General features: G+C 43.5%; 1 protein-coding gene across 3 annotated transcripts in view; it reads left to right on the top strand.

Moving 5' to 3' along the window:
• The window catches only part of LOC130042716 (target of rapamycin complex 2 subunit MAPKAP1), a 262,810-nt gene that overhangs the window by 148,607 nt on the left and 92,136 nt on the right, over window positions 1-22,067 (top strand). For all 3 annotated transcript variants that reach the window (XM_056134882.1, XM_056134880.1, XM_056134881.1), the window contains exon 6: window positions 7,280-7,456. In XM_056134882.1, coding sequence (XP_055990857.1) covers window positions 7,280-7,456 — 177 coding nt within the window. The remainder of the gene's footprint in view (window positions 1-7,279; window positions 7,457-22,067) is intronic.

Below are 22,067 nucleotides of genomic sequence, written 5' to 3'. Positions count from 1 at the left end.
TGCATTTTCCAAAGGTCAAAGTAAAAGTATATTTTTACTTATCCCATCTGGCAGAAATCTGGTTGTTTCTGGAATGCTCCTGATTTTTTTTTATTAGTGAAACACCATGAGGTACAGTTATAGACTTACAAATTTTTGTGCTTGGGTTTCAGTTATACAATGATCAAGTACCCATCCATCCACCAGCGCCCATCCTCCACCACCACGGGTCCCAACATCCCTCCCACCCCCCATCTCCCCCCCATCCCACCCTGTCTCTGTGGCAGGCCATTCCCTTTTGTTATCTCTCTCTCCTTTTGGGTCCTGTGGTTTGCAAGAGAGGCACTGAGTGGCAGTCATGTTTGGTCTATAGTCTACTTTCAGCATGCTTCTCCCACCCTGGGATGATCCTCCCAACAGCCTTTATTTGGTGCTTTCTTCTCTATCTGAGCTTCCTTTTCCCCTAGCATGTGTGACTGGCCTCCAAGTCATGGAGCAAAATTCCTGGTACTAATCTCGGCCACTCCTGGGTATTAGTCTCCCATTTTGTTGCTTTATGTTCCCCAGATGAATGCAGTCTTTCTGTGTCTATCCCACTCTTTCTGACTCATTTCGCTTAGCATGACACTTTCCATATTGTACCACTTGTATGTAAATTTCATGACTTCATCTTTTCTAAGAGCTACATAGTACTCCATTGTGTAGATGTACCAAAGTTTCTTTAACCAGTCATCTGTTCTTGGGCACTCAGTTTTCTTCCAGTTTCTGGCTATTGTAAAGAGTGCTGCAATGAACAAACAAGTGCAGATGTCACTTCGACTAGACTTTTTTGCCTCTCTGGGATATATTCGCAGGAGTGGTATCGCTGGGTCAAATGGGAGCTCAATTTCTAATTTTTTGAGGAACGTCCATACTGTTTTCCGAAAGGGTTGGACCAGTCAGCATTTTTTTCCTTTTTTTTGCTTTTTTGGGTCACACCCAGTGATGCACAGGGGTTACTCCTGGCTCTTCACTCAGGAATCAGTCCTGGCAGTGCTCAGGGGACCATATGGGATGCTGGGAATCGAACCCAGGTCGGCTGCGTGCAAGGCAAATGCCCTACCTGCTGTGCTATCACTCCAGCCCCTGCAGTCAGCATTTTTATATGAATTTTTATATGAATTAAATACCACTGTATATGACTGACTTTTAAAAAGGCAATATTGACCTTTGAATATGTAAGTATTGATCAGCAATTCAATAAAAATAATTTTCATTGAAAAAATTAGGCCACCATGCCACCAACTCCAAAATTAAGAACTTTACGTGGATTCAGTTTCCTTTTTTTTTTTAGTTTTTTGAGTATTTGGCTATCTCTGGTAGTGGCTCATAAACAGAATTTTTAGGCTTCTCTGTCTTATGCTATTTACCATGCTTAGTTGCAATATTTTGTTTTTCCTCTTATCAAAAAATGAGATGCTAATAATCATATCTTAATGAGCTATAAAAATACCTCTTTCATCCTCAGTTTTCTCCTTGTCTTGAATTAAAGTCTCTGACACATGGGCTTTACCTAGAGAGCCCCATTTGGTTCATAGACAAGAAAAAGAAAAGCTTTTTTATTTTTTATTCGTATACATATCATTTTTTCGAAAATCAGATGGGCTGGTCACGTAATGAGATTTAAAGACGACCGTTGGACTAGAGCTGTTACTGATTGGATTCCACGGGATGTCAAGAGACCGCGTGGCCGCCCACCTACCAGATGGTCAGACTTCTTTGTCAAGATCATGAACGATCGGTTTGAGGCCCTCCATGTTCCCGGAGCGAAGAGATGCCATTGGGCTACACTAACACGCGACAGGGACAAATGGAGACGTTACTGGCGCCCGCTCGAGCAAATCGACGACTAACGGGAAGTTAAGTGATTAAGTGAATCACTTAAGTGATTAAGTGACTTGAGTTTTCAGGGAGGGCCTCCCAAATAGTGCTCTGGGGAACAGAGGGCTCCCTATAATTCTTGGCCAGCTGGGCTCGTGGTTCAATGTGATGGCCCGAGAATATGATGCTTTGATGCTGCTTGGACCCCACAGTGCCAGCGATGACCTCATCTCCCCCAACAGTGCTCAGAGGCCTTCAAGGGCCACACAAGATGATGCTCAATACTCAGAGGGCCATGTGGTATACCAGGGATTAAACCCAGGTTGCCAACCCCTGTGCTGTCTCTGTCTCTCTGCCTCCAACGACTCTCCTTTAAGATTTATGAAAAATAGGTCAAATTATTATGTAGAGTCTGCACATCCTTATATCCGTTCATTCACAGATGTATGAAATATATTTCTAAATACTAGCCATTTTGCTTTTCAGTGAGGACACAGACAATAAAATAATCTCAGCTCTTTAGGAAGCGTAAATTATAAAAAGAATAATGTAATGTTATATGTAGAATTATCAGCCAAGTTCTGTAGGACCAAAGAAGGCAGTCACTGGATTATCCTGGAGATTTAAATGATTCTCCAAGGGAAATCAAGGAAAGCTTGTACAGATAAGAAAACAGAGCTCCTCCGGAATCTCCCTGGATCCCATACCAAGCCAATTCCACCGGGGCACCTCAGATGGAACACGTGGGCTCCCTCCACCCAGATGAAACCCAGTGACCACAAGCTTCCAGAAGCAAAACCCAGTATGCGGGTTCAAAGACTAAGACTCCAGGCCATATGGCAGCAGTGGATACTGGCCATCCCTTCCCGTCTCCCCGCCTGCTTGGGGTCCTGGCTTTCATGCCCACAACCTCTGGTCCCCTATTCAGTGCATCAACAGCCTTAATCCAGAGACTCCCAAATGAATCTCAAAATGGATTAGCTCCCTACAGAGATGTCTCTGGACCGCAACTATTTACAATTTTAGAATTCCGTGACCTTTCATGATATTCATAATAAGCAAAAGAAAATAAATTATCTAGTATCTGCCCCTGGCAGGCAGGCTTGAAAGGTGGTGGGGAAATTCGAAATAATGGTGGTGGGAAGGTGTAATTTTGGTGGGTTTGGTGTTGGAATATTGAATGTAATCAATGTGAACAACCTTATGAAAATTAAAAAATAAAATTCTATGGCAGGACATTTAATGAACAAAATGTGCACAGATTTATATTGTGTGATTATTATAGCACTATAGCACTGTCCTCCTGTTGTTCATCGATTTGTTCGAGCGGGCCCAGTAATGTCTCCATCGGGAGACTTGTTGTTACTGTGTTTGGCATATTGAATACATCATGGGTAGCTTGCCAGGCTTTGCCGTGCACATGAGATACTCTCAGTAGCTTGCCAGGCTCTCCGAGATGGGTGGAGGAATCAAACCGGGCTCGGCCAGGCCGGCTGTGTACAAGGCAAACGCCCTACCGCTGTGCTATTGCTCCAGCCCATGTGATTATTATTATATGAAAATTAGGTTCGGATGTTTAGGACTACCCAAGAAATCATAAAATCAAAAGCAATGGTATTGTGGAATAATAAAAAAAAATATGTTAATAAGTAAAAGCAAAAATAAGAAAAAAACAGAGCTCACCTATGTGGCCGCATAGCACCTCAGAACTTCATAGTACCATCAGCCCAGTAGGATCACAGCAAATCCGATGGAAAAGTTGCCCAGAAGTCCACCACGCTCACTGAGCCAACACACAATACGGAAGCCTCAACTCACACCAACCAGCACAGTAGGTCCTCAGACGATGACTTTAGTAATACCACTCTGAGGTTTGGTAATTCCCTTTGCCTTATGTTATAACAAGTAAATCTTTTTGCCTGCCAGGGGGCCAGCTGGAGTTGTGCGTGAAGGGAAAGGCACACTGATAGTTAGATTGGTGGTGGGATTGGTGTTGGAACATTTAAGTCCTGAAACAGCTTTATTCTGAACAACTTGGTAGATCACGGTGTTCTAATAAAAAAAAGAGAGAGAATGAGCTCAGAGAGATTTTGCCACACAGCTGTTTTGTGGTTGAGTTAGCGTTAAAACCAGATCTCACTGCAAAAGTCCTGTTTATGCTGCCACAGGTTCTTAGACTCTCCCTTTACATTGCTTTATAATCAAATATCTATATTTGTAGGAATTTCTGAATGAGGAATCAAAGCCACAAATGTCACCAATTTCTCACGAAAGAGTGTAGGATTTGTGTTCTCTCGAGCCTGCTTTGCCACCATTAAACTGTGTGCTTATTGGCATATTGTTCCTTTTTTCTGGCATCTCTTTCTCATCTATAAAAGTGAAGAGGTTGGAATAAATCTCTCTAAGCCTCTAATTTTTTAAAGTAATGTGTTGTGGCTTCCTCCTTCGTCTCGAAGTATGAAACATTTCCATAGGAGACAGGTTCCCTAGGGTCTTGGGAGTTCGACCATGGCTTTGGCGGAGGGGTGAGGATGGGCAGTGGGCGGGGTGGTGGGGGTGGGGGGGAGTGAGGGCTCTTGACAGCGGGTTTGAATCTCAGCTTTATCACTTACATACTGTTTAATCTTGAACAAATCACTCAACCTCATAGAGCCTCAGTTTTCTAATTTGTAAAACAGAAATGGTAATAGATGACTCAGAACTGATGTGAAGACTCAGTCAGCTTCTATGTCTAAGCCACTTTGTTCACTGTCGGCCACACAGCACTCAGTAAATGATGTCTGTGCTTAGCACGCCTGCCCTAATTTGAAGAACCAAGCAGTTTTGAGTAGCTTCAGAAGTCAGAATACTACCATGATCTCTTTTATTAATGATTTTTTTATAAAGGCACAAAGGATCCAATATGCCAATACACAGAATATGGAATTTTAGTCATTTTCCCCTCAGATGTTCAATTAAGGGGTTGGAGGAGTTGGAACAACATTTGCTGCTAAACTTTACTAATGACCCAGAAAAGACTTTCATTAATCTTGTATAATATAGAGTAAATCATTCATTCTTTTCCTTTCTGTGTTCCCAGTGCTCAGGACAGGGTAGGCACTTTGCAAATGTTTTTTGAATGAATAAATGATTTCACACTTTGTATTTAAGAGCTGGGAAGAATAATATAGCTCGTGGATCTTAGGCTGTGACATTTGTTGAGTTTGTTTTGAGGGGATTTGGGGGCATCCCATGACAATCAAAGCAGAATTCTTCTGATATCACTGTTTGACTTTCTCCTTTGATCAATAGGCTTATTATTTGCCCTTGAAACCTCTGTGGTGCTGGGGAATCACAGACATTCCTCAGGATGATTTACACAGCAATAAATAATTTGCACTGTCCGTTGCTTGCTTCATCAGTGTCTGCCCTGTTCATAAACCCCCAGAGGCTCAGTGGCCCCAAGGTTGGAGCATGGTGGGTATGCCAATGCCTGTTACAGATGTGTGCATATTGAACTTGTTACTCAGGATCCTTGTTTGCGTTGTTGCTCTAATATGCAGCCACAATTTGTCTTTAAGGATTGATGTAACTGTAGAAATTATTTCCCATCTGACTTGATTATTAGTTATTATACCATTTCTTTTTCACCTCTGTAAAAAATACTGCATATATATACATACATACATACATACATACATACACACGATATACATATTATCTCTCCAGTTACTCTGAATTAGGTGATAGACCCTTTTCATAGATGTGGAAATTAAAACCAAAGGCTCTAATGCTGCTTCTCTGAGATTGCCAAGCTTATTGGTGATGGAGCTGGCTTTGAACTCACCTCTTTATGGACAAGAAGGTCTTTACCACTTCCCATGGCATTTTCCTCATCTAAACGTCCTGCTGCTTCTGTAGGTGCCTTGTGTTTATGATAGTTACCTCTTCCAAAGATCTTTAAGTTTCCCGTACATTCCGAGATGAGTTTTAAATTTCTCAACAGCGTTGCAGATGCATGAAATTTATAGTGACAAACATAGCCAGATTACTTTCTTGTTATCCATCCATTTAGCAAATTTACAGTTCCCATTAATTTTAATCTGTCCTTATTACCTGTTTTATATAATAAATATTTCTTAGTCATGACAGACTGAGTATAGATCACCTGAAGTAGGCTTGCTCTCAATAAGCAGAGTTGTAGCTAAAGATTTGTGAATTAATTGGGAAAATTGCAAATCAGGTAGTCAGTGAAATAATTCATTGTCACATCCAATCAATAAACTTTGTAAATCAACTCATTTAATTCAAAAAATGATCTATATAGATCAAGGAACCAATTAAACAATTAGCATACACTTTGCAATTAATTAATTTAAGCATCAATCATATAATTAAAACTCCAAATTTAAGTTGCAGAATATAGAATCCTGCCTTGTGAACTGTTGGTTTGTACTTCAGAATGATCAGATCTGCAGTTTCACATTCAGCTGGAGTGAAGCAGGGGATCTGAGCATGTTTAAATTTGTCTCAGTTTTAAATTGCCTTTATGTTGTTACAGTTTCTTACCTTCCTTTATCAGAAAATTGACTTTTTACTTCCTCCAAAGGAGATGGTGTGGTTGATTCTAAACCTGGCAATGCAGGAACCTGGAAATACTGAGTGGGCATTCTCAGGGAGTGAGCAGAGCCCAGAATTGTTAAGAGGGCCATCAGGAGAAATCAGGACATTTGCTTTTACTCTGTTATCTTTGGTATTGGGGATCAGCTCCTACCAACTCAGTAATGATTTTTCAGGAAAAAAAATTATATGGTTTATCTTAAATATCTTGAATATTACCCTAAACTAAAGCAGGTGTGTGTGTTTGTGTGTGTGTGTGTGTGTGTGTGTGTATTTGAATCACTGAGATACACAGTTACAAAGTTGTTCACGATTGGGTTTCAGTCAGCGTTCCAACACCCATCCCTTCACCAGTGTACATTTCCCATCACCAGTATCCCCAGTTTCCCTCCCATTCCCCCACTCCTGCCAAAAGCAGATATTTTTAACTCTGACCATAAATCAGAGGCCTCTGATTCCCTACCCCGCAAAAAATTATTTTTTCTTTATAGTCATGTTTGTGACTGCTGTGCTATAAACTTTCTCAAGAGCTGATGAGGAATCTCATCTTTGAACTAAGGGATTAAGTTTTGTCTTTAGAGCAAGTGTTTAGTAAATATCTGTTGACTAGACCAGCATGAAGGCACTTACCTTGTTGCTCCCTCCATTTTTTCCCCACTACAGTGCCATGAATCTCCCCACCTTTATCAAATTAAGTAGAATTTAAGAGAATCTCTTGGTATGGTCAGGCTTTAGGGTAAGTAGCATCAGTGTCCCAGTTTGCTTCCTGTATAACCGTAGTCTCGGATCTCCTTGCCCCCTCTCGGTTGGTATTCACTCACCTTTTTGGTTTTCCTTTCAGTGACAATGTGAGCGCCTACTGCCTGCACATTGCTGAAGACGATGGTGAGGTTGACACAGACTTCCCCCCGCTGGATTCCAACGAGCCCATTCATAAGTTCGGCTTCAATACTTTGGCCTTGGTTGAAAAGTATTCATCTTCTTGTCTGATCCCCAAAGAGTCCCTCTTCGTTCGAATGTGAGTATCATTTCCTTTATTCTTTCATATGCCTCATCTCTACCTTCTCATATTTTGGATTTGATAGGGTTTTGTCTGTAGCATGGGTACTTGATATTCAGATGACTTCCGGAGAGATGTTGGAGTTAATACTTGCATTGTATTTTATGTCTCTGCACCCAGATTCAGTGCAGACTGTTTTGCAGTTGCAAACTGTATTGGGTATATCTATGAACCACGCGTCTGGACATACTGGGGCATTTTGGAACCTTTGAAGCCAAAATTATTGGTATCTCACTAGTCAAGGGATCCAAACTAAATAAAAACATGCACCAAAACTCTTTTATTTAGTGCCTTACACTTTTTCCTTTTATCTCCAACTTTGTTCAGATGCAGTCTGGTTGTTCCACTCAGTTGCCTGCCTTTAATAGGAACTTTTCAGGAGCCAGCAAGATACAGTTCAGGGGTTGGCTTGTACTAGCCCAACCATGGTTTGCTCCCTGACGCCTCAGGTGGTCCCCAGAGCCCCGCCAGAAGTATCCACTTGAGCACAGAGCAGTAATAAGCCCAGAGTACTGTCATGTGTGGCCCCAAAATTTAAAAACAACAGCAACAACAACTAAATACATTTAAAAAAAATAATAAAAGAACTCCTGTTATATTTAAGAAGTCACCAGTTGTTGATATCAGTAATGCGAATGGCTTTATTATTACAGTTAGTAGCCATTAGGTTCAGTGGCAGGTATCACAGTGACTTCTGAGACCTCATTCCCAAATACCCGTGAGTAGAGACGGCATTTGAGCAGTCTGCTGCTGCGGCTGGGAGGCTGTGCCTCGGTCCCCGGGTTTCTGCTCCTCACAGATCTACCACGTGTTGTCCACTGTACTCACATGAGGCGTGCTAACTATTGGGAATGGATTGGTAACAGTCTCACTGTGCTCTCTGTCCCTTTGCGTCTGCAGAGCCCCATAGTTTCGGCCACAGGACTTGGGGAGACGCACAGCGTTTTCAGGAAACCCCTCTCTCTGCTGTCTCCTGGGAACAATAGCGATCGCTCTGGCACCCCCTGCTGACAGTAAACAGCAAGTTCACACTCCAGAGGGTTTGTTGCCAAGACTTCCTGGCTCTAAAACACACACCTTTGTCTTAGATTTTTTCTAAAAGTAGGATTAGGCTTCCTGTGATAGAGGAGGATTTGGGATCTTTCTCTCTTTGTACAAAAAAATGAGTACCTGAGTGTCTGCAAGTTAGCTTGGGGGTGGCTTCTCAAGCTTTTGTAATTATCTTTTTATCCTGCCATGAGGTGATGTTTGGCATACGAGGCAAGTGAATATTTCCCTTCTTTCTACATTGTAGAGGCACTGCAACAACCACCTTAAAGAGCATTTAAAATGATTCGAAAGTTGTCTAGGGATTCCTCTATCTTAATACAACCGTTTTCATTTTTATATAATCATTTCCATGTGCAGCATGTAAAAAAATGTATTATTTTTACTGAATGTTATATGCTGATATTTTCATATCTGTTCCTACTTACTGCAGTTCATATTTATTATGTGTCATGGATGTAGATACTCAGCCTCTGCCTCTGTTCTCCCAGCTTACTCTCTACAAGGGAGACAGTCGGGAAACAAATCATTCAGATGTGCTGAGCCGTACAGTAGAAAACTATGCAGGAAGCAGTGGAATTCCATCCCAGGATAGGGAGACTATTTCTTTGTTTGTGTTTTAATAAGTGGATCCTTGATAATCTTTGTCTATACTCCTTTACTTCTGCTTAATTGCTCCTTAGGCTACTATCTCGTGAGTGGGACTGTTGGTCAGAGTAGAAACATCTGTTAATATCAATAACATCAATGTGCAGCCTTTGGGAAGATTTCCCTATGCAGTGCTCCCAAAAGAATTCATATAACTATCTTTTTCAGTTTCAGCATCACAAGGTGTCATTAGAAGATTTTTCTTTTTATTTTAAAAGAAAACAGTATTTGTATCATTCTGTGATCGATGTTTTCTGGGGCTGGAAAGACCATATAGTAGGTAAGGCACTTGCCTTGCATGTGGCCCCAAAACATATTAAATATATATATATATATTATACACACATATAAATACATATAAATACAGATGTTGTATATATATAGTTTCTATGTACATCTTTATTTATGAGTTAGTGACTTGGTAGTATACAACTTTTATTTTGGTTTGGTTTTTAATTTCGGGGCCAGACCTGACAATACTCAGGCTACTCCTGGCTCAATGCTTGGGGAATCTCTCCCAGCAGTGCTCAGGGAACCACAGGGTGCTGAGAATCGAGCCCAGGCCTCCTGCATGCAAAACATGCATCTCTCAGCCTTCAGCACATATTTTACTTTCTAATTAGTAAAATATGATTATAGTAGTCTTTTAAACAAAGATCCTTTGTGAAACAAATTTTTTCATTGGTGATGTTCTATAAAGTGATAGGGGATGGACAGCCCTCCCTAAGATCAGGGACAATCCTCCCTGGGGTACAGGGACAGTCCTCTCCCCTATGGTATAGGACACCCCTCTCCCTAGTACAAGACAGCCCTCCCCAGGGTACAGGGACAGCCCTCTCCGGGGTACAGGGACAGTCCCCCACCCCCCGGAACAGGAACAGCCCTTCCCAGGAGAAACATCTGTGGCCCACAGTGCCGTGTGCAAGTCCCTCGTTTGCAGGAATGAGAAGAGGGAGGCAGAGTGAGGGCTGCTTTACCCTGAATACTCCTTTTTCCTGAATTGCTCTTACCTCTGTGTTCACCCACACATACATGCACACATATGCCACCCAGTCAATCCCCTTTCTATTTTAAAGTTCAAGAGAATTTTATTTGACGTGTCTGGAACATTTCTGAAAGCACAGGGAAACTAGCATCTTTATGTGAGCATGTCGGACAAACGTGTGACAACTTTTGTTTCCTTGGTTGTCTGAGGAAGTGGTGCAGATCACTGATCATTTGCTCTGTGTGTGTTTTCTTTATTCAAGAACCTCCCATTTACTTTTCTAGGCTTTATTCAACATTGGTAAAACCTCTTCTGCGAGTGCAGGGCAGAGAAACTTGCAGGAAACTCTAAAGATGATGTTCAAAGTTTTGGCGGGGCAGAGTGGGAGGGAGTCAAAGAGATAGTCCAACAAACTCAATATTAGGGGCCCAGGTTCCATCTCCAGCACCACATGGTCCCTGAGCACAGTCCCTGAGCACCACCAGGTGTGGTGCAAAACATACATATATACTGATTAAAAGCCCAAAGCTTTAGAGAGGGCAATTTCAGCAAAGTAAGTGAAAATAGCTTCTTCCCCCTTTTCCTCTTCCTCTGTTTCTCAGGAGACTTGTTGGACTGAATTGGGAAAAAGAGTTAGGTTGACAGTAGGGAGTGAATTACTGTTTACTAATTAAGGGCCAACTGAGTATGTGTTCTCTCACTTCATCTAAAAATAGTCCTGTTTTTATTATGACAGTTTAGAAATCTGGAAACAAGGATGATAAGCCTCGCTCTCAGGCCTGGGTTTGACACCCGCCTGACCTGGCAGTTGGCCTGATCCTCGCAGGGTGTTGGAGTGGGCTGGGGGTGGTGAGGAAAGTAGTGACCTCTGCAGCCAGCTGGGTATAGCCCTGACCTTGCCCTTAGCAGTGAGCGGATCATGTATGAATGAACTCCGTGATGGCATGTGTAAATGAAGGTAGTAATGATACTTTAGACAGCCATTGTGAGAGTGCATTAGTTAGTGTATGTGAAGAACTTAGAACAATTCCTGGTCTCATATATATATATATATATATATATATATATATATATATATATTTACTTTTTTCCTTTTGGGGGGACCAGGGGGCACACCCGGTGGTACTCGGGGCTAACTCCTAACCTCTGTGCTCAGGAATCATCCCTTGGAAGGCTTGGGGGACTGTGTGGGGTGCCAGGGATCGAATCCAGCTGGCTGAGTACAAGGCAAATGCCCTCCCCACTATACTACCTCTCTGACCCCCATAAAGTCCTTTTAACAGAGGGGGCAGGCTTATTTATTCCCTCCCCTAAAACCAGCACAGGCTTTGCAGCGAGGGATTGGGGACTCCAGATGTCCCGACTGCTGGGCAGAACCTCCGCCAAGCTCGGTGCCACCCGCCTCCCTTCCTCTGAGCCATTACTCTTTTCTACAACTTTGTTCCTACATTTTGACTATGTCAGCGCCCCAGTGGCCAGGCTAAGGCCCTCACACCTTCAGTGCATTATCATCCTTCCCTGCTCCAAAACTGGGGGCTCAGGCATCAGACCAAAGTGCCCCTAGATTCAGATGTCAGCCCCAGTAGTCACTGACTATCTGCTGTAGTCTCAGTTTCTTCATCTGCAACATGAGGATAGTAACAGCTACCTCATAGAGTCAATTGGTGATGAATTTTCTTAAAAATAAGTTCCATATAGGGCTCGTCCTTCACACCCTACCAAGATCACGAGTTGCTCCCCACGAGCGTCTCTTCGGCACGGCCATGACTCCAGAAGCACAAGAACTTAATGCAGAGCCCGGCAGCTTGTGGTAGAAAAGTAAATGGACTATGCATCAATCCACGGTACCATGCCTGCCCGGGAGGGAAAGGGTGTCACTCCCTTCAGCCTTTTTCCCCCTGGGCAGCAAGATGGCGGCTACCTCAGTGCTTTTTTGGAAAGCCAGGTATGAGCCGGTGGTTACGAGGCAACTGAAACTTCATGGGAAGGGGGGCGTTCGCGGCTCGTCCTTCACGCCCTACCGAGGTCACGAGTTGCCCCCCACGAGCGGCTCTCCGGAACAGTCATGGCTCCAGAGCCACAGAAACCAATCTCGTAATTATCTGGCTCTTGGCAGAAATACCTCCAGGCTTAATAAGTAAAATATCAGAAATCCAAAATTGTACAGCCGCTATTGCGACATCATATGGTTCTCGTAACTAACTGTAGACAACAAATTATTTCACAGTGCCTTTTCAGCAGTTCTGATTGTTGGGTGTAAACTCTAAACAATAATGGTGCATCTTTTGTCGAAATAATGTAATCAAAGTAGATAGAGTGTTAAGTAGAATTCATCTGCTTCACAGGCATTGGGAGGGATGGGAGGGGGTATATTGGGGTTCTTGGTGGTGAAAAATAAGTACTGGTGAAGGAAAATGTGTTTGATCATTGCATGACGAGACTTAAACCTGAAAGCTTTGTAAGTTTTCCCACAGTGATTCAATAAATAAAAAAAAATAATAAGTCCTATACAGATTTATTTTAAAAGGAAAATTGATTCTCCTAAAGCATCAATTAATGTTGCTTAACTACATACAGATAGTAAGTTCTGGCTATGAGTTCCATTTTTTCATGCAACCTGAATAAAATTGTGATTTAAATATAAATAAAACATTAATGAAATATACATTAACATCATTAATGCAACAGATGATGTTTTGCAGAAATTAAATTGCTGATGTTTTGTTTCTTGGGTGTTAAATGTTTTACTTGTCAACTTGAGTCTTTTGATATGAAACATCAGATTGCTGTACTATTATTTGTCCTTTTTAAACACTGAATACAAAGGCCAGAAGAGTGTGGCAAGTAGTGAGCTTTCCTTGCACAAAGCTAATCCAGTTTTAATCACCCTGTACTGCCAGGGGTAATTCCTAAGCACAGAGCCAGGATTAAGCCCTGAGCACTGCCAGGTATCACACAAAAACAAAAACGAAACAAAAAAGTCAAATATATTTTTAACTTTCAATTCATCATTTGAATTAGCCAATTGATTTGTAGTGCATACCTCCCTATTTTAAAATATTGTTGACAAGAAGAGTTAAGAGCAGTTCTGCTAGGGTGACCAATTCATGCCAATTTAACAGGCACTTTCCCTGTTTCAAAATGAAAGTCCTATATTCAGGAGTCTATCAGTCCAGAGTGAGCCAGAATTAATATACAAACCCCCAAATCTCACCTGAACATCCCGCAGGTTCACTAAGTTTTTCTGTAGCGAACCAGATAGTAAATCTTTTGTACATGTGGGTAATATAGTTCCTGTAGCTCAGTTCTGCTAAGATGGCAGGAAAATAGTCTGAAAAATGTACAATGGGCCTATCTGACTTGTCAACATTTACTCATACTTTCTTCCAACTGTCTTAGTAAGTTGATTTCTTGCTCATAACTGTCTGATTCTGGATCAGATTAGGATCAGATATCGTTCTTCTGTGTCTCCTCCTAGCAGTGACTGAGGGTAGCCCAAGTTGATGGAGAATGGAGAACATGAAGGGTGGAGTGGCTCCATCTGTAGTGAAACTCTTACTTCTGTAAGTCAAGTCACAGTGTCCTCTATGTGTGTAGAAGCATCAGCATCTCTCGAGAGACTTCTCTCTAGTGACTCACAGCAGCAATAGCTGGTTATAGACAGATCCCTACTTACATGAATTTCATTTCACTATACATTGAACATATTTAACTATATTATATGTTTATGTGATACATATTTTTACGTGTGATGTGTATATTTAGGTATAGGTATGTATGTGTGTGTGTATAAATGATTTACACTGAACTTAATGGAACTTTGGTTTGGGTTTTGGGTCACTCCTCGTTCTGCACTCAGGCTCAGGGATCATGTGGAATGCTGAGGATTGAAGCAGGGTCGACTGTTTGCAAGGCAACCTAACTCTTTGTTCTGTCACTCCAGCTGCATCAATGGGACATTTTTTAATTCTGAAATGTAGCATGTAAGTTCATTTATTGACCTTAGATTTCTCTTGAACCTTAGGTAGGAAATGCTTCTGTGAAAAATTAACTTAGATTCTGAGACATAGAAAGCTTTACACTTAAAATTTTTTCCAGAGATTTATCATCTAAAGAAATACACTAAGATGCATATGGGGTTTGACCTTCCTTTAAGTTATTTTTTTGGTGACATAATAAATGCCCAGTATAAAAAAATAAAAATTTTTTCCATACAAAAGAAAATTTTATATTTCCTTTTTGTTCCATCATGCAGAGATAGTGACATTATATAATTATGTACATTTGAAAAGAGCTAGTTCACTTAAATGAATCCCTGATGGAAGGTGTTCCGTGTAAAGAATGTGGAGCCTGGAAGCCTTTGGATATTCTTACTGAATCAGTCTGTATCAGCCTTCCCTCCCAGGATTCTTAGACCTCAGGAAAATTCCTGGAAATAGAGTTGTTTGGGGAAGGAGAATTAATTATTCTCACTTATTGCAAATTAGTAGCCTGCTGATGTAAACTGCCTCTTTTACCAGCTCACAAGTGGATTTCTAAGATATCCATTGTCCTTGATTGATTTTAGGCAGAGCAAATGTACATACAGGAATCCCTACCTTGCTGTCTACTGCTTGCGAGCGATTCTGAGGCTTAGCATTGATGTTATTCGGATATCAGGAATGGGAGGAGGCGGAGAGGCATGGAAATTGGGGTTGGCTTCCAAAAACCTAGGTAAAGAGCTGGGTCTTAGCTGCTTCCCAGTCTCTAGACAAGTATTTCTGGCCACTGTTGGCGCAGCCAAGGCCTTCTGTGCTGTAGATACAGAAGAATAAGGGAACGAGATCTCAGAGTAGACAGGAGAGAAATCTGCTTTGTCCATCCACTCCTCCCGTCCCTAGCACAAGACTGATTTAATCAGAATTTGAAAAACTGAATTATGCTTAAAAGCAGCATTGACATGGCGCCAGAGAGAAGACCTAGGGGCTAAAGGGCACATACCTCTTGTTCTACCCCCAGCACCACGAATGGTCCTGGCACATTGCAGGGTAGAGTGTGGGAGGCCCCTGGGTACCACAGGGGCCTCATCATGAACTGCTGGCCCATTTGGCTGAGTATAGCAGGCAAAGCATCCTTACCCTTCTAAAGCACCCCCTTACCCTCCTCAAAAATAAATAAACAAATAAAAAGGCAGTGACAGAAGTAACTGTGGCGGCATCATTATTACCTGTGTTGGTATAAATGTTTTACATTGTGATTCTACTCTGTGGGAAGAAAAGTCAAAACCAATAAAATGAACAGAATTTCCCTCGATCAGAAGTCAGTTAAACTGCCCCCCGGTGCCTCTGTTTCATTTAAACATGTTTACCCCAGAAGGCAGGCATGGAAAAGGAACCTTTCTAATCAGGAACTGCAGAGCAGTAGAAGTACAAGACAGTCAGTTTTGCCGGCTGGGAAGGGAAGCATTGGTGAAGGTGATGGGTAGTGTGACCCAGAAAGCTCCAGAGACAGCTGTGGCTGCTCTTGGCTCCGATAAGGAAGAAGTAGATGCCTTTTATATTCATTGCTCGTTACTGTCTGAGGCTTTTACAAAAGAGGAAGGGGGAGGAAGGGACAGTGGTGCTGAAGAGAGAGCTCACAGGCTGAGCATGTACAAGGCATGCTTTGTGTGGGCAAGGCCTGGGTTCCACCTCTGGTACCACCTGGCCTCTTTGGCACCACTTGGACAGTACCTAGCACTGACCTGGGGATAGCCCTGAGCACCACTGGATGTGGTCCCAAAACAAAACAAAAACTAAAAAAACTATAACGTAGACATCTTTGTTGCTGTGGTTGTGGTTTTTTGGAGGGAGGGGGGCAGAGGGATGTCTAAACCTGGTGATGTTTAGGGGATTCCCTTGGCTCTGCACTCAGGAATTATTCCTGGCGAGCTTGGGCACCATATTAGATGCCAGAGAGCAAACCCAGGTCAGCCACATGCAAAGGCAAGTGCCCGGCCTGCTGTACTCTGGCTCCAGCCCCGGAAGCAGAGACCTTCTTGATGAGATAGTTAAGTATAACCCAGCACCATACCTTTAGAAAAAACTGTTACTTGTTTGAAACTTTTCCTACTCCTAAGCGGTAATGTGGTCTGGAGAGGATGGGAGAGAAACACAAGAAGGAAAAGAGCATTGTTGCATGCTCCGTCTAGAGCTCCTCAAAGCCATTGCTTCATCTAGTTGTTGAAACCACTCGCATTTGTACTGTGGAAGCGAGGCTCAGGAACAGTCACTTGCCCGGTTTAATGGGAGTTGGCAACAGAGCTAAAATGGGGTGAGGAATGGAATATGTATTCGTTCCTATGTTCTTTTAGCCAGGCCTAGCCACATGGGTATAAATTATTCTAGCTATTTACTGTTTGCACAACTCATAGAGAACCAACTGTGTGTTGTTTCTTGTCATTCTGTTGTATTAGCAAACATTTTCATTGTCCAGATTGTCCTCGGATACAGAAACATAGCATATGCAGCCTGTTTAATTTTGTATTTGTAAATCTGACTTGATTTCCTTTTTGGCAACAGCTATTTAGAGAAGAAGAGTTTATTTGGAGCAAAAAAGAAATATTTGGAGCAAATAATGAAGATGGAAAGCATTAATTATGAACTTCCAAGAATTTAAAAGTTAGACAAACTGAATATATATGTTTCGCTCCCTACAATATCTGTTGAAATTGTGCCCGGATATACTTTGTTCCTATAAGAAAAGTGCACGCTAGATAACCATCAGCTTCCCCAGGAATCCAGAAATTATCCCAGATCGTTGCTTTAGTTGCTATGTATCTTAAAAGTTTCCAGCTAATATGATTTGTTTCATGACTCACCCCCTTTGGCCATGTTTAGTTCCTGTGTCTCATTTTGATTTCCTCTGTTCTCCCCTTAGCTTATGTTGGAGTCTGTCAGCTGCTGCTATGTACATGTCAGGCTAGTGACTTGTAATGTTTATTAATACAGTGTCAGTCTCACCGTTGAAAAAACTGTGATGCTTCTCAGAAGGTTGCGATAGAACGAAGCATTTGATTTCCAGATCCTGTCTGCAGTGCATGGTGAATACATTCTCAGATGTTATGCAGTTCACTGACCTGACAGTTATGGAACCCCGCCTGGGACCCCATTTCAGCAGGACATATTTGAACAGAAACAGTTTGCAAAACTTTACACACTTAAACTCCTGCCAAGGCAAACTGTTAGCCACTTGAGTTTGTTATAAATACCCAGTGGCAGTGGTTGGAAGTAGCCCACGGTGTGTTTTATATTCTGAACTGAATGTGAATGTCTTTGCGGTTATATAGAGTAGTAAATAATTGAGTTTGATTAGGGAGAGGGACCTCATTATCCCCCACCTGTGCCCAGCTGGAAGGGGAGGGTCGAAATGAAGCCATTAGCTGTCTCTCTTACTGGCATCTCAAAGAGCTCAAATACATCTGTGTCTTATTTTCTTTTCTGGCACAATCAGTCGAGCAAGCTAAGCAGGCATGACCGGATTTGGCAAGTCCCAAGGACTCTGGCAAAGATACACAAGGAGAAGGCGGAGGGCAGTCATTTTGGCTTCTCGCTGCCCATTAGTCTAGCGAGTTATGTTTTTGGAAAATGTCTGTTTTGAAAAAGAGTTCTATGTCCAATGTCAAACATTGCATACTCATGCAATATACTTTGATCTTTTAAAAAAAAATTTTTTTTATCGGTGAGGGCAAGAGGAAACAAAATGTGACATTCACACTAGTGTAAACTCTTTTTATGGATGAAGTAATACCCAAAGGACTTGCTTTGAAGCAGGCGTGCTGCGATTGCTAGAAGGTTTTCTCTTGCTTGTTGAGTTTCATTTTCTACTTTGAGGCACTCGAGCATGAACATGCATGGAATTGGCGCCCGGCAGATTGGGAATCGGGAGTGTGTCCTCGTCACTATTTGGGACCAGTCAGGACTAGAGGATCCAATGCTGCTCTTGGCAGCCTTTTCCCACTCCGACTGAGACTGGAACTCATGAAGCCATGGCATTCTTCAGATTGCTTTTGAAAAGGGATCTTTTTAGGCCAGACAGCTCACTCGCGCTCTCTCTCTCTCTCTCTCTCTCGCTCTCTCTCTCTCTCTCTCTCTCTCGCTCTCGCTCTCTCGCTCTCGCTCTCGTTTCCCTGCTTCCCAGGGGCTGGAGATGGGGATGTCTCCCAAGCAGTATTCAGAGGGACCAGGCACCAGTACTGCTCAGGCCCAGCGGTGCTGAGGGCCTCTCTGGCTACCCCAGTGATGTGCCAGGGACCATGCAGTGCTGGGAAGGGAACAAGGTTCTTCCTCATGGCAGTCATGTGCTCCAGCCCCTCGAGCTAATTCCCCAGGCCTCAAGTGGTTCATTCTTAAAGGCTGGGGTATTCATAACCAAACTGAATTTGTTGAAAGTTGAAGCTGAGTCTTTTCCACGGATTATTCATTGGTTTCAATCTGGGGGATCTGCTTTCTGGAAGTTTCTTCCCGAATCCCCACAATTCCCTTCCAGGCTATAGAGCAGTTAAAAACATGCTCTGAAGTTTTACTGACTGGGGACTCCAGTTTTGGCCCCTCCGCTTATTAGCCTGGTGATTCCAGACAACTGTCCTAATCTTGCTGTGCCTCAGTTTCCTCTACTCTAAAATGGACTGGTAATAGCACCTGTCTTTAAGGATGAACAATAAAGTGCTCAATAAATGGTGACTGTCATCACCATCTTATCATTCTATGCCATTTCTTTGTGCACAGGAAGAAGCCCATTGCCATTGTGACATATTAACTGTTGCTCATGAAGCATTTTTCTCCGGCAGGTGGGGATATTTAGCCCCCACAGCTGTTTACAGCCTGCAGAACAGGTGTTGTCCCTACTCTGTAGGTGAGAAGACTGGCAGTTAGAGATTATCATTTGCTCCAGGAAGGCAGGGCTGAGAGTCCAGAGCTCATTCTGGAACTTGCTCTTCTCTCCTGCCTTCTGGTGTCACATGGTTTTCCTGAGCCTGGAATAACTGTTTTGAGCCATTTCCACTGAAGTTTTCCAGTCTGAGAAACTTCCCAGAACCCACCCACCTACTAGCCTAAGTGGAATCCCTTGTGTTGCAGCAGCGTGACTATAATTGTTTATTTGTTTCTGTCTTCCCTCTAAGCTGTCCTGTTTGGGTGAGGAACCATATTGCTGATCTCTGAATCCAAAGAATTGGGCCATCAGTAAATGAGAGGCCTTGGGACTTGGGTTTCTGTGGAATGGGTGTACTAAATAGCACTTATCTTAGGACTGAGTGCACCAGTACAAATTTTAAATACCAGTACAGCTCCTCACACACAGTATTCATTAGTTACTGGTGGCCACTACTGTAATTAATTTGCTACGGTGCAGATCAGAAAGATCTTAAGGAGAGAGAGAAGAAAAGTGGGGGTGGGTGGGCAGGTGGAGAGGGTGTTGGGAGGGAAAGTGGGGACATTGGTGTTGGGAAATGTGCATTGTTGAAGGGACATTGTATGACTGAAACCCAACCAATCGTGAACAGCCTTGTAACTGCATACTTAATGGTGATTCAATTTAAAGGAAGGGAGGGAGGGAAGAAGGGAAGGAGAAAAGGAAGCTTTTAAATACTTAGAAGAGGTATGAAACTGTACCCCGAGAATGCACAATCATGTCAACCCCAAACTTGTTTGGCCTACCACCCCCATTTCAGGAAAAAAAAATTACTTAGTGCCATCTTGGAAGTTCGCCCTCATTAAGGAGACAGGTAAAAAGCCGCCCCCAATTGCACACAAAGCCCCCGCTGCTCTCCCAGTGTACCAGCATTCCAGGTACAACACTGTCCGCTGCCTGAAGCACTGATGTAAAATAATGTGATCACGAAAAAATTTTTGGAAGGAAGGAAGGGAGCGGAAAGGGAGGAAAGGAAGGGAGGGAGGAAGAAAGGAAGCAAGCAAGCTCACTCTTAAGCCTCATTTTATGGTGTTTGACCTCTGTCATCCCTGCCCAGAGTCATGTAGGGGAGCCAAGGTGGGATGTGTGCCTTGCTTGCCCCTTTCCAGTCCCAGAGAGAAAGGCCTTGGGGGCAGAGCCCAGCGCTCTCACTTTGCGCTTCAGAGGCTGTGGCACACAGCGCCCGAGGGTTGGCCCATCAATGCAATACACTGGGCTCCATTCCCCAAAGTCAGCATCTCTGACCTGGAGGGCAGAGGAAAAAGGCTAACCCGGGTCATGAATTGGGGTGAGGGGGGCCATAATGGAAGTACTATTTGTAAATTTCTTATACTGCTTGCCAGCCTTAGTGCCAGGTACTCAGCATTCAGTGTCTATCGCATCCCTCTGACAGTCCTGTAGGAAGTGGCATCCTCCCTCATGGATGCCCAGCTGAAGTCCCCACGTGTCAGGGCAGCCCTGAGGTTAGCCGAGGTTTGACCGGAAGGTCCTGACCTCCCAGCCCAGGCCTGAGCTTCCAGAATACTCCCAACACGGCTGCTAGATCAGTCCTATCCTACACAGACTCTAAGCTTTCTGGGCCTGGGCCGAGTCTCCTCTGACCCCCGTCACCTCCAGTTTAGTCCTTAGTGGAGAAAATGCTCATTGGGTTAGGTTAGTGCTGGTATAAAATCTTACCTGTGGTAACGGAATGGCTCTGCACCGGGCCAGAGCTGAAACCCTCGCGTGACTAAACCCTTTTTAACATGTCCGGACGTTCTTCAGTGGTTCTGAGGCCTGACAGGACCTAACTTGGAACTGAGCAAAGCACCCCCGGCACATTCAGTCAGCTCCCTGAAGTGGTGCTTCTTCTCCCAGACCTAGCGGCGACCGGCTGTCACCCCCACCTCTCTTCCATGCTCCAGAAGTCCCCTGCACAGGCAGGAAACAACTGGCCACTGGCAGAGCAGGTAGAGGAGCAGTTTCTGAGTCGAAACTCTGGATTTGCAGCCCATTTGTCATCGACCTGTGCACCCAAGACCAGTCACCCAGCAGAGGCCACAACTCAATGACTGGAGTAACCCCGTCCCTTCCCTCAGCCAGCTTCTCCCCTAAGCTGCATTGTTGTCCCAGGCTTGGGCTCAATGGCTGCTACAATAGTCGATTGATTTCAATAGGCTTTTTAGAAAGCTCAGAAGAAGGAATTCCTGGATAGAAAGAAACAATGCATAAAAGCTGGGCTGTTCGGAAGCCACGCTGGAAATTGTGGTAGCAGGTCTCCGTACCCCTTTAGTAAGTAGGGGCATAACTTACCAGTTGCCCTCGATGGGTGCTGAGGCCCACGTGTGCTCTGGTGTCTATGTTGTAGAACCGTCTCAGCCCCACAAGGGCTGTAGCCTTGGAACACCAGCCCACAGCGGCCTTCCCGTGGTGGGAGAGGCTGACCTATAGAGGCTGGCATCAGCCCGGAGAAGTGTGTGGCGTGGGCACGACCTCTTCCCGCTCTTAATGCGCCAGTTTTTACTGAAATGGAGCCCCAGAGGAAGATACGCACCCCCGTGAAGGCACATTCCGAGCGCCGCGCACGCCCCTTCCCTGCACTGTTGTTTTCATTTTCCTCTCATGAACCTTGCTCCCCTGGCTTCAGCACGGAGGCTGTAAAGGAAGATGGAGAGCCGAGTTACCTCAGAATGATCACTATCGTTAACATTCACGGGTGGTTCACTTATCATTCCTGACTGCACAGACATGGCAGCCGCTCGGAAGCGTCCGCAGGTGTAGCACGGTGATACATATTACATTGTGCCACAATGGATTTATGTATTCTGTAACAAAAGAAAAGTGTAATGAAAAAATACAGAAGGTAATCCTTTATTCCTCCACCACACAATTTATCAGTAATGCCTGTGGATGATAAGTGCCAGGGATTTCCTCTGCTTGCTTTAACCTTGTCACCCAGGCACATTTTGGTAAAATGACAGA

Source organism: Sorex fumeus, unplaced genomic scaffold, assembly GCF_029834395.1.
Source record: "Sorex fumeus unplaced genomic scaffold, SorFum_2.1 ptg000109l, whole genome shotgun sequence".
In the NCBI taxonomy this organism is placed as follows: domain Eukaryota; kingdom Metazoa; phylum Chordata; class Mammalia; order Eulipotyphla; family Soricidae; genus Sorex; species Sorex fumeus.
Note: the sequence above shows the minus strand (reverse complement) of the source record. Positions and strands in the feature narration are given on the sequence as shown.